Here is a 13,650-nt window from a genome sequence, read left to right as displayed (position 1 = left end):
CAAACAGCTTCTCTCCATGGCTTAAAGTGTGAATAGCAAATACTACTGTGTACAGGTTGGCTCCCACCACCGGGCCTCCGTTGTGCCCAACACTGACTACGCACACGTTCACACACACAGCTCACCACATGAACACAGATTCGGCTGGGGTGACTGACATCACTTCCGTGACGTGGCTTCCTGGTGGACCTCACACCAGGAAGCTAGCCTGGTGGGCTGCCGGCGCTCCTCTGCTCTGCGAGGATGCATGCTCCCTCCCTCACCGGTGACTTACTTTTGCAGACGGGAGATTTTCCTGTCCATTTCATATCTGCTTTACACGTCCTGTGCTCGGAGCCGGCTGCGAGGAAAAATCCCGGATGGCAGGTGTACACCAAGGTGTAACCGAAGGTGGGGAGATCGATCGCTCTCACGTCCGCGTGGGCTGGCGTCTCGGGCTGTCTGCAGGTGTGGGCTGAAACAGCACGGATTCCATTAGAAAACACCGACCGCTGTTTATGATAGACTTAGCACATGCATCTAAAGAAATAAGGAAATATGCCAAAATTTGGAAATGACTGTAAAGTCAAAATTAAAACCCAAAATTCTGAATACGGTAGCTTTAAATATCCCCCAAATTCTCTGCAATGTTTAAAGTGCTGAGCACTTGGGATGTTCAGCTCGCTCTACGACCCTCCCTGCCGTCCTCTCTCCAACTACCTACCTGTCATCTCTCTGTCTTTCCGCCTATCTACCCATCCGTCCGTCGAATCTCATTCTCTACATTTATGTGCATACGATCAATTATGTGTAGAAATTTAGAATATAAATCACAGCATTGAAACGAATCACTTCTAACATACTATTAAGATAAATAACACATTAATTGCCCTAAAAGACCAGTCCTATCAGCTAAACACAATGGGCAAATATTTAGAAATATGACTTGATTTTTGTCTGATGGCAGGTAAGAAATCTGTTATTCAGTTAAATGAATAGTCAATTTTGGTGAAAGCTTAATTTGTGTTTAGTAACCTAATTTGAATATTATCAATTCTTATTTCCCTGAAAATCTAATTTAGGAGTGAATAAGATTGTGATGTTTAAATCTCCAGTAACTTCTCTTTCTTTATAAAGTTCATACCTACGTCTCAAGCAAAGGACTCCACAGATGATTATAAAACAAGCTGACAATATAAAACTTACAGATGCAATTGTTTTCAGTGTCATGATATTTTACGCTTCCGTAAATTTCCAGCATACGGATACCAGGTACTTGCAAGCGCCAACCTGTCCAGACTCCCGCGTGTGCATATACAGACATATATGCGTGCCGGGTGTGCATGGGATATCACATATGTAACTTGACTAGAGTATTAGCAATGATAATCTTGAAATAAATACACTTCTAATAGTGAGAAATACACAAAACATCATATCTTACATACTATTAAAATAATTTTTCATAACACTCTATTTTTCTTTTTTTAGGTCTCACATAGTAAGACTAAGATTCTGTATCTCACTAAACGGATAGGGGATGAAATACGGGCTTCGGGAGGATTCCTGTAACATTTTTCCTATTTCTCATGATTAAGTCAAAAAATAAAATTTGATCCAAAGTAATGATTTGAATGACCAATTCATATAGACTTCAAAAATAACATTTAAGATATTTCTATTTAATATTGTGACATATCCCATGATCCATTTTACCCTTCTTTCCTGAGCTGATGTGAACATTCTAGAAGAATGACAGCATGCTGAAGAAAGCTTTCTTTCTGCGAGTGTAACTGATGGCATTCACCTGTCTTCGGTTTGGGCCGGTTCTCGGACTTGAGTGCGCCCCGCTACCACCTGGAGGGGCTGCTGAGTTACAGACCGCTGTTCCCGCCCTTTGCTCCCACCTGCACCCCAGCCCCCGAGTTCCTGATTCTGTAGGTCTGGGGGTGCGGCTTGAGAATTTAAATGCTACCGCACTAGCACGGGCTGCTGATGTTGCCAGTCCTAGGGAATCAAACTGAGAAATTCTGGTTTCGGGAATCAAAGAAGATCCAACAAACAAAAATAGGGCAGCTCCTCATGACTTCTCTGGAGGGTAAACACCTCCTAGACACCCGAGAATAAACAGGCCATTTCTGGCTGTGGGGGAAGAAATAACACTTACGTATACACTCTGTCTGAATTCCACTCCAAGTTAAATTTGCGAGGCAAGTGCGGGTCGTAGAACCTTGAATGTGGTAGCCTTTCCTGCACCTGAAAAACACCGTGCTTCCAACCTACAGAGGAAATCCAGCATTAGCTCTGGGGCCGAGCGGACGGAGGCGACCTCAAGCCGTCCTGCTGGGAAGTGCATCCCAGGGTGCACACGCCAGCGGTACTTCTCACCAGCGTTGGGACACTGCCGCTCTCATTGTTCACTGTCCCACGCACGAGGAGACTCCGCTAGACACAGTGACTGATGGCCAGTCACGAGCAGTTTATTTGGGTAACAAAAATGTGGTTTTTCTCTTTCCTTTCAGCCTTCCTCTCGGTTTGTGATGATGATTTTCCCCCTTTTCCAGTCCTTCCCTGCTACTCCAGGTGGTATTGATTAAATAATTACTTTTGCTGATGCTTCTGGGAGCCGGCCAACTCCTGCTCTATTTTAGAATGTCTCGAAACTCAATCTGTTCCCCTGAAGCCTCAGATACATGAACTACTCGTTGCCACCTGCATGCCTAAAATAACTTCCCTCCGGACCTTCGCAAGCTAACCTCCCCCGCCCCTTAATTCTCGGTATTTTGGTAAATTTTACTTTCTCTGCACATTCTCTCCTGACTTGCAAGAAGGCATCATACATGGCTTAAGACAGCATTCGGGAAGTGTCTGTATGTTTATCTGCTTTCCTCACCTAACAGGACATGCCTCGAAGGGAAATCTGCAGTGGTCTTTTTTAAAGGCCACTTTAAAGACGTTTTTAAAGGATGAGTTAGGGTCATGTGTTGAAGGGAATCAAAGAAGCCCTGATCACTTATGCCTGGGACATGGGACCAGGTTGGGGGAAGAGAAAAGGGCACAGAAATGAGCTCACAGAGAGGCGGTCTGTGCCTGAAAGGCAGCTTTGTACCCTCTGCACTCGTGAGTGGGACCAAGTCTTTTCCTAAGGCATTAATTATGAAGCCAAGTGAGTGTACAGGGGAAGAGTCCATCTGGTCCTTGCTCTGAGGAGACAGACCCACGCTTCATTGCTTGACCTTTGCTTTCTCATCTGGCCCAGTTCTCATTTCCCTCACTGGGATTTGGGGAGGAATAACTATGAGTCACACGTGTGGTAATAGTTGCTGCACTGAGCAGTGACTGTCCGAAAAGCATAGCCACTTCTTGCCACTGGTGCCCAAATAGGGATTAGGGTTTATATAAAAAAAAAAATTCAAATTTATCTAAACTGCCAAGGAATAAGGGATTTAGGATTCAGAGGTAGGAAGAGGTTAGTCTGTCACCTGTCAGGATAGCCTCCACCGAATTTCCTTGTCCACATGTCACTGACCCCATCAGACCTCCTGCAAACATGCTCAATTATTCACTAGTGGGAAGACAACGGAGAGCCTCTCTCATGGAGGGGTAGGAGGAAGAGACAGTGTCCTTCTCGGTAAAGGATCTCCTAGCAGAAGGTCCCTGACTATTCCAGACTGATCGCTGTAAATTCACCTGGTGTTTAGAACTGATGGGATGTGGAGGGCTAGAGACGAAAGGGTAGTCATTTGAATCGCACAATTAACACAGCAGGACACGAGATATTCTGAGACTAAAATGGCTCACTCTGCGTGAGCATGTTTCAGAATATGGTGCAGAAGGGAACCAACAAAAGTCTGTTATATTCAACACTTAATGTGTCTGATGAGCAAGAAAGAAAAAAAAAATGTTTTGAGGAGATTCCTGACTGTGGCCAGCACCTCTTGAAAAGATGGCATCTGTGTCTGTAACTTGTTAGCAAATCTTGCTTTTGGATACAATGTATCATTCTTTTTGGTGTAACTTTATTTTGTTATAAGGGGCATGAGAAGTTCATCCATCCCTGTTCCTGTCTTCAGAGGACGGCAGGGACAGGTCGGTGAAAGCAGTCCCAACAAATGCTGACTTCACATGGGCTCCTCGGGGTCAGATCTAGAAGTGCCAAAACCAGCGGTGAGTTGGCAAGAGCTAACTCACATGCAGTATCTCCCAGGAACCCCATATATGTGGCATTACAGTTCTACATGCCAGAGAGCATTTACCTGAGGATTCAGCCATATTTGAGACCTGATATCAAATACACTGGATTTAACTCATTAGGCACCCCTGGGACTTTCCTTTGTAGGGTGTAAGAATGCCGTCAGGAAGTAACCAATGTGTGCTAGAGCCAACCAAATGAGAATTTTAGGTTTTAGAATTTTTAGGTTTCAGTGGAGACTGGGGGGAGGGGCTGAAGAAAGAAGTCTTTTGTTCTGAATTAATGGGGTCCCTAACTTGAAAGCACTATACATATGTCACTGGGGCTTTCAAAGTCATGTCATCATACAGCTCTGAAGTCACTCGATCACTTTAGATGGTGCAAACATTTTATTTCAGGCTTCATTACCTTCCATTTTAGGTATTCCTCTAATAGTACCTAAAGTGTTCATGTACTTTTTTTGTGTGTGTTCATGTACATTTTATTTAAATAGTTAAATGAACATCAAAAGCGATACTGAGCAAGCCAGTAATTCATACAGAGGGATCACATGGAAGAGAAACATCACAACGTAAGTGTACGCTAAAGGGCCCGCACGCATTTTCTCCAGTTTTTGACTCAAAAATATAATACTCCTTTCCATTATATCAGGTCACTAAGCAGGGGCTTTTTCTGTGTAGCTACTCGGTGACCAGTCACTCCAATTTGAGAATTGCTGTGCCATTTCAGCAGACAAAAAGCACCCAATTATGCATACTTTCAGATAGAAATTAATACGGCAATTGATACTGTGTGAATGAAGATACACCCCGCTATCCCAATTCTGACAGTTAAAACGTCAGGCAGAAATCCTCTCTGGATGTATTTGTTTCAGAAATATACCACGACTCAGACAGGGGGCATAAAAACAGGTACAGATGTTCAAGTGTTGTCCCTATTTTATACGTAGAGACAAACACAGTACAATAAAAATGGAATACCTCATATCCTCTGGAACTATTCTGTATCCCAAAGGGTGGAGTACCAGGGTCTGGGCAGGAATTATGAGCAGGGTCTGAATTTCAGGGGAAAAAAGAAAAAAAGAAAGAACACAAGTGCCAGATATTGTTATTATAAGGATTCCAATATTTTTACTAAAAGGTCTTACAAAATTGAGAAAATTGTATTTTGACAAATGTATGAGATTTTTGCACGAAAGTTAAAAATTAAATTGCTATTTTCCTCTTCCTTCCACACTGTAGGTATTGCCCCTGAGTCCTTTAGATTCTAAAGTGCTCTGTGTATTATTTTCTGTGTTGGAATGAATATTCCTTCTCATTTTCTGGTCCAACGTACTCTATTGGCTGTTTCCTGATACACTATCTTCAATGATTATGATCCCTTAGATTTAAGGATTCCATTAATGACCATCTCTTTTAGTCATCCATCACCTTATTGCAATTTCTTAATTTTCTTTGAGACTTCCAAATTAGAAATACATTGAATGCTTCAAAATTGAGACACATGGTAGACCCAAAGTCACATTTTGCCCCCTCAATACATGCCCAACTTGAGCAGGGAGGAGCATGGAGCTTCAATTATTTGCTGCTCTCTAGCCACCATGGAAACATTTGTTTTCAAGAGAAACATGGGAGGGAGGAACACCTGTCTGAGTATCCAGATAGCAAGCGTGTAGCAATGGTTTGAATGAAACAGCAGTAACGTGACTCTTATTAAAAACAAACAGTGTGGGGCGCCTGGGTGGCTCAGTGGGTTAAAGCCTCTGCCTTCGGCTCAGGTCATGATCTCAGGGTCCTGGGATCGAGCCCCGCATCGGGCTCTCTGCTCAGCGGGGAGCCTGCTTCCTCCTCTCTCTCTGCCTGCTTGATCTCTGTCAAATAAATAAATGAAATCTTAAAAAAAAAAAAAAAAAAAAAAAAAAAAAAAAAAAACAGTGCTTCAGTGACTTTATTTCTGACCACCGTTGTTTTTAAGTAGAAATCATCCCATTTCTTAGAAAACAACCAGGACTATAGATCATTAATTGTCTCCTGCAAACATGCAGAACATCTCCTCTTCAGCTCAGTACAGCTGGGTGAAAAAAAGTAGCCCATCAGTAAACAAGTCTGCGGCAGTGAGGTCTGAAGAAATCTGCTCTTAGTGAAAATGATCCATTCTGGTATCTATGCCACTAATAATGTGGCTTTTGACAAATACAGTTGTATCTGAATCCTCTGCCTGAGACAGAAATTCCACCTAAACATGTGGGGTTTAAGTCACATGGAAAAGCATCTTCTGACTTGCAAGATTCATTGTCATATTCCCGGGTCACCAGCATGTACGTGCCCCAGGCCTCGTGGCACTGTTGGAGCAGGGGCTCAAGGGGGACAGACCCGTGCACAAGAGACAGGCACCGAGGGGACAGGCACCAAGCAACAGCCAGGCTGTCTTTCCCGTGGGGGCTGTTCGGGAACAGGCCAGTCCTAGCATCTTCAACAACACTTTCTTCCCCTGCAAGAATGCACCTGCTGCTGACGTGGGGACACAGAAACAAGAGAACAAAGTCTGGCAGGTGTTTTAACAGCCTCCTAACTTCAATTCCAAATTTGGTCTGTACCATTTAACCAGAGTAGCCGAGGAGAGCTTCCACAGAGAACGATCTATGGGAACATTGTGGGAACAACTATGGGAACAAATGACCAGATATTAGAGAGAAGGTCCGTATTCCCAAGCACCCTTGGGGCTGCCGCTTAGTTCTTACCGATGCAGGTGGGCTGTGTGCCACTCCACGTGCCGTCCGCCTGGCAGGTTCTTCTGGATGACCCCACCAGTACAAAGGGAGATTTGCACTGGAAGAAGACTTCCGACTTATAGGTGAAGCTTTTGCCACTGAGTCGCGCCTCCGCAGGGGTGCCTGGGTCTCCGCAGAAGACAGCTGTGGAAGACAACAAGGAGTCAGCGAATGGTCCGCGTCTCTGGGTCAGATTAACTTCTCCAACTTGTGTACTGGGCATCTGCAAAAATCTTTGGGTTTGAAGTGGTGGGGGGTGGGAGGTTGGGGGAACCAGGTGGTGGGTATTGGAGAGGGCACGGATTGCATGGAGCACTGGGTGTGGTGCAAAAATAATGAATACTGTTATGCTGAAAATAAAAAATAAATTAAAAAAAAATCTTTGGGTATCACTATTCAACCCATCAATGACTGAGGGGTCTGCCTTGAGCAAGGTGGCCTTGAATGAGAGCCCCTGCCTCCCGTGGCAGGACCAGCAATGACAGGGACTGGAAAGCACTCACATGGGTCCAGCACATGGGACCCCAGGAGCCAGCACTGCCGGAAGACTTACGCAGGCACTGGGGGACCTCTCCTTTCCACACGCCGTGGCCTTCGCAGGAGAGGATGGCGGAATGAGAGGGCTGGAAGCCGTCCACGCAGCTGTAGCTTACGCTGGCACCCCAGCGGAAGTCCGTTCCCTCCACTTTTCCATGCAGCACGTGCGGCGGCTGACCGCACATGACAGCTGTTTCCAAAAAACAGACGGGACTGAATGTCCAGGGCCTTCGCCCTGCTGCAACCCTCAGATGACCTATATTTTTATTTCACCCAAATTATAGATGACATCTAGGTCGGGCTGTTTTCTTTCAATAAGAGGAGGACTGAGGAAAACAACAAATGAAAATAATAAAAGTTTTCTCCAGCATTTCTTCATTAATTTAGATCAAGTACAAAAAAGCAAAGCCAAGTCACAGCATACTCCACTGTAAGAGAAAGCAGGATTGAACATGACCTTCTCAGTAGATACAAGGCCAAGAAAGGAAGAGATATTCATATTTAATACATATCTTTTCATGGTGGCTCCAGAGGACAAATCACTCATGCAGCATGAGCACAACCTTCTGGATTTATGTGCACAAATGGTAAACTCCCTGAATTTTTCACATCTAAAGACAGCACATAAGATCTAGGAGATATAGACTGTTGAAACTTTGGCTGAATCATTAAAAACCAGGCAGTTACATGGTTACAGAGGTTCTGTGCTATACTCCTAGCCACTGCTGCACAATGTCCCTCAGCCTGACGTTCACTTTGTGAGGGGCCACAGAGATGAGTGCGGTTCTTACGGATGATCAGCAGCTCATGCTGGCCCTACATGGTCCCTCCCAGTCTGGCCATTACAGTGCAGGGCGCTGGGGAACACTGCACACATCTTCCTGGGAGAGCTAGGAGCTTTCCGGATTTCACCCACTCCAGAGGAAGTGTGCCGTGACAGAAGGCAGCAGGGGAAGAGACTCAGCTGTACGTATGTTCTCACCCATGTTTTCTCCTGTGTACTCACACTCACACATCCTCATGTGAAGAAGACACAATCACACACAGAAGCACACGTGAACAGCCAGCAGCTGGAAACAGGCCTTTCCAGTGCCCTTAATCTCAGGCATGTTTTCAACCAATGTTTCTGAGAATGCACATGGGAGGGGGTGGGAAACATGTGCTCTGGACAGGAGAAGCAAGTGGACAGTGTTCCAGGCGAGAGCAGTGATGAGTCACATGGTTCCACACAGGGCATGAAGGGGGGTCTAGCCTGAGACCAGTTCAGAGAGTGAGAGTGGTCTCATCTGGAAGGGCCTGGTTAGCCATGGAGGTAATGACATCCACCTTGACTATCAGAAAGGGAAACAGAAGTTGATAAAAACACAAGATATCCCAGAGAATGGACAACTGTATGGGCCGTTGTCATCAACATCAACATCAACATCAACTGTCATCTACTCATCAACATCAACAGATGAGTAGAGCCCTCCTGACACTACATTGTGAGTTTCAGTCAACGTTGTCTAGTGCTGGCTTTGCAATAGCGCCACGTTAATACGGCAGGTGGAAGGACAGGTGACACGGTGATCCTTACCCCCAGTGGGAGGGAAGCAGGGTCTCAGAACATGGCTGCCTCAGAAGGGAGAGGAAGCCGTGTACTTGAGCACTGGGCTCTCACTGAGGCTCACACCAACCTCTGTCCTTGTGAAACCCAAGTCCATCTGTCTCTCGGAGCCCACTGATGACCACACCACTAGCCCAGCATCTAGCGTATGACTCCCATAGCACTGTCTTTGATCCTAGGCCGATACGGAGCCAGGTGCCACACTCGTGTTTGGGGCCAGCCCTGTTCATGTCCCAGCTGTCTCTGTGGCCCTCCTGCTCCACTCTGGCTCAGCGGAGAAGAAAACCTGTGTGTGTTGCTTGCAGTTGCTCGCACAGAGGTCCAAACCATGCAGACCCCTGCCTATGGACAACTTCCACTGGGCCCCCTCCTCCATCGCCATCAGAGCCCACCCCTGCTGATCTGCCATTCAGGTCACTAGACTGGCTTCAGCCTTCTCTGCTCTCCCTGGAAAGTCCAACTGCACGAGTCATAAATGTTCTCATACCATCTCCGTATTCCCATGGCAGGTTCAGTCCCAGCAGCTGCACCACCCAAAACACCATGGTACTTAGGTTCTCTGCCATTATTTGATGATCGGCGTCTGTCTAAGCTGACTTGAAAGTCCTATATTTACACTTCCTCATCATCTCTGCTGTAATCCTTAATAGATTCGGGGTTAACATGTGTGTCAGGAGAGAGGAATGTGCGGATATTCAAAACAGACTTAGGGGCACCTGGGTGGCTCAGTTGGTTAAGCATCTGCCTTCAGCTCAGTTCATGACCCCAAGGGTCCTGGGATCAAGTCCCATGTCAGGCTCCCTACACAGTGGGGAGCTGCTTCTCCCTCTCCCCTTGGCGTGTGCTCTCTATCTGTCAAATAAATAAACAACATCTTAAAACACACACACACACACACACACACACACACACACACACACAATTAGTGATAGCATGCTTGTTGTCTGAGTCCCAACACCTCTTGTCTCTGATTTGTGCCCTGACCCTTTACTAACTCTGCGAGTCGGTTTTCCCATCTCTAAAACTGAGATTACCGTATTAAGAAAATGAAGTGATTTTTGTTTGCAAACGAGCTTACAGGAACTTCTAGCACACAGAGGGACTACAAAAATGCTTGCGGATGCCGCCAGTGTAACTCAGTAAACACTTTCGTGTGCATAAGACCAAGAATGTGATGGCGCGTACCTTTGCAGACCGGTTTGCTGCTATTCCACGTACTGTCTTTGGTACAGCGGATGGTGGATGACGTGATGGGCTCCATGAGGTAGCCGGGGTTGCACTGGTAGCTCACGGTCTTATTGAAGGTGAAATCCGTTCCAAACTGGATGCCATTCGCCAGGGTGCCTGGGTCCCCACAGCTTATAACTAATGAGCAGAAGACGACCAAAAAAAATTAGAAAAATACAGAATTACCATTAAATAGTCATGGTTTCTGTTCAAGTTACTCCCCTTAAGCGGTAATTCAACATGATCGAGCAGAAAATTGTTACAGAAACACCATTGTCCTCTGACGACACCCCTGACCGACTGTCGGGGACAGTGGGTTTGGAATGTGACCAGAGAGGTGAATGTTTTCCTTAGTCCCCTGGAAAATGAATGGTCTACTGACATTTTTTTGGGCCCAGCCTTACAATGTCCAACCAAACTGGCCACTGAACAGAGTTTCAGCCATGTAGATTAGAAAGTGAAGAAAGAGCTCCAACTACCTAATAAATCATCATCGTATCAAACATGCATATATCCTTTTATCCTCTATGTATTAAAAAAAATAAAATACTTAAAAAATAAATGACTCTTTCTCAGTCAAGTAGATCTCATGGTCATGGCCTCAAGCATCCATGACAGTGACCACTAACCTGTGCAGTCAGGGGCCGTGCCCGTCCAGGTCCCGTTGGCCGTGCAGTGCCGCGTCATGAGCCCTGAGGTCTTGTAGCCTTCCCAGCAGGCGTAGATGACCGAGCTGGAGAAGAGGATGCCGTCGCTGCTGACAATCATGCCGTTGGTGGGCGTGCCCGGATTTCCACAGGACACAGCTATGGGGACAAGGACACAGACAGAGTGAGCTGCCACCAAAATGACAAATGCCTGAGACCAAAGGTCATCAGTGTAGCAGATGACATACTGGTTTTTTAAAATAGGCTCTCTTACTATGGAACATGTGTAATATGCATTTTACTTTACTGTTCATGCCATTCTTTTCTCGATGAGTTACAAATGTGAGAGTTATATGGTCATACTATTCCTCCTCGAGTACATTATTCAGAACAAATTAAAAAGTGAATTAAAGCATTGAAAATTCAACGCCTTGCTACTTTTGAGATTTAGCCTGTTTATAATACAAAAAAAATGAGGATTTTTTTAAAAAGGATCTATATGGTATTAGCGACTCAGAAGGGCCTTCTTCATGTAGGAGCTGATGGATTTTCTTTAATTCTGGACCCATCAGATCATCCTTCACGACTGTGGGGTAATTCCTGGTGGAACACGACGGATGCCTGAGGAAGATGAATCACGCCTGGACCGCCCGGTAAGTGTCTCCTCGTCTGCTCCCCGCTGCTCTCCAGATCAAACAATGCCACGTACGGGCAGCGAGACACCGGCTGACCACAGGCAGGCTAACAGCTCCAAACTCCACACGTGTCCCTCGCACATACCTCAATCAGCAAAGCAAACTCAGCAGCTTGTGGGCATGTATCAAGGTGATGATTTTAACCCAGAACAAGGTGTTTTTTTTTTTTTTTTTGCCTTTGGTAAAGTTGAGTCTATTTATCACAGAATGTTAAGTTTTTCTCCCACATAATGTGCCGCCGGCAGTCAGAGAAAGAATGTGACCTTTGGCTGGATTTTAATAACAGGAATGTATCCTGAGACCATTTCTGAGAATGACCAAATATTTACAAATGCTCTGGCCTCTCTCATGGTTCCACTCTCGAACTTAGCCTTGAGAACAAAGATAAACTCTTCTTAGAAGTATGGAAGGAAACAGACTATGAAATGTGCATAGCATAGAACCGTCATGTAGCAGACATTTAGGGACTTGCCCACCATTTGATGCCGGCCCTCAGCTCGGACTAGATCCTGTCTGACGAGCACAAAGCATGTGTTCTGGGGCTTCTCCACCTGCACCCACAACAGAGAGAGCCACTCCATGACAACCCTTTCTTCTTGAGGGACCTGCTATGAACTTACAACCCTTCCTCACACAGATCTTTCCACAGTTTCCTGGCTACCATTGAAATGAGATCTAGTTACCAATCATGAAGCAGATGATACTTAACATTCTCTAAAGCTCAAAAGTTCTGCTATGGCTGTAATATCAATTGAAATGTCATACTGCAAACACACCAAGAGGTTGGACTCTCCAAGACAATTATTCATTCAACAAACACTGATTTATCATTTAGTACATGACAGTTATTGGGTAGATGTACTAACAGAAAGCCTGGCATGGAAGATAATTGTATTAATCTAATTCATAATTTAGCAAACCAACAAGACAACCATGTTCTTGTATTTTATTCTAATCATATCTGCTATTAAAATCTGTGTAGCAATTTTTAAAAGTCACCTGTAAAGGATAATGCTAAAATGAGACAAGGGATTGGTGGACATATTCAACTTAATTTATAGACACGTACATTGTCGGTAAGAGAATACCCATCATGATGATGCCATCTTAATGTTTAGAAAGTCCCTCAAATACTGGATTCTACAAAATCAAATTCGTGGTTAACTTTTTTTTCCTCCCTGACAGGGACACTTTCACTTATGGTTATTCCCATGAAGATGAAGACTAGAAAGTACCCTCAATATGTCTGTGTTCATATTAATGCCATCGTGATATAGGAGGACCTCTTAAAGGAAAATGGCAGCTTACATTTATAGTCAGCAGAAGGGAAACAAGATTTTTTATAAGTAAAAAGTTAAAACTCTTTAAATACTTCCTTTCTTTCCAAGTACATTTGGTTAACGTGACTCCTTCCAGTAAAAGATAATTTTCTTTTACTTGATTTATAATAAAAGGCCACTACACTTATGCCGAATCCACTTCCTGTCTACAGACACCAACACTTCACATAGCATGCTGTATTTTGATCATGGCTGTTAAGTTGAGCTAAATAGCTTCAGTATGAGTCTTGGCTCACACAACTTAAATAAATGTGAATGACCAAGCTCTTGACATGTAGCATCTTCACTCTAAAATGGGTATAATAAAGGTGATTGCTCTCAGTTGTTGTAAGATTAAACACACTGCGTGCAATATGCCTTGAACGCAATCTGGCATCTTAGCAGAAGTACGGGTACACATGGTAGCTGATATGTTGTCATTTTCATTATAATCACTGTGATCACACATCTATTACCTGTATGAGATGTAGGCTTTATCACAGTCTCATGGGAAAGAGGATTAAGAGTTGTATAAGGCAACTAAAACCAATGATATATTTAAGCGGTTTCCTAAGATCTATTCATTTGGAAAGTTCAGTCAATGAATCTATAATTAAAAGACTGGATTGCTAACAAAGAAAACATGATTGACATCATGGAACTATATTAGAAATATAT

The 13,650-nt window shown here is 44.5% G+C and overlaps 1 protein-coding gene across 2 annotated transcripts in view; it reads right to left on the bottom strand.

Annotated features, from left to right (window-relative positions):
* The window catches only part of CSMD1 (CUB and Sushi multiple domains 1), a 1,951,187-nt gene that overhangs the window by 18,829 nt on the left and 1,918,708 nt on the right, over positions 1-13,650 (bottom strand). For both annotated transcript variants that reach the window (XM_045086171.1, XM_045086170.1), the window contains 7 exons: positions 10,941-11,117; positions 10,270-10,449; positions 7,495-7,668; positions 6,912-7,085; positions 5,152-5,225; positions 2,147-2,258; positions 275-454 (listed from right to left, as the gene is read on the bottom strand). In XM_045086171.1, coding sequence (XP_044942106.1) covers positions 275-454; positions 2,147-2,258; positions 5,152-5,225; positions 6,912-7,085; positions 7,495-7,668; positions 10,270-10,449; positions 10,941-11,117 — 1,071 coding nt within the window. The remainder of the gene's footprint in view (positions 1-274; positions 455-2,146; positions 2,259-5,151; positions 5,226-6,911; positions 7,086-7,494; positions 7,669-10,269; positions 10,450-10,940; positions 11,118-13,650) is intronic.

Source organism: Mustela putorius, unplaced genomic scaffold (genome assembly GCF_011764305.1).
Source record: "Mustela putorius furo isolate JIRA1106 unplaced genomic scaffold, ASM1176430v1.1 tig00000905_pilon_pilon_pilon, whole genome shotgun sequence".
NCBI classification, from domain to species: Eukaryota; Metazoa; Chordata; class Mammalia; order Carnivora; family Mustelidae; genus Mustela; species Mustela putorius.
Note: the sequence above shows the minus strand (reverse complement) of the source record. Positions and strands in the feature narration are given on the sequence as shown.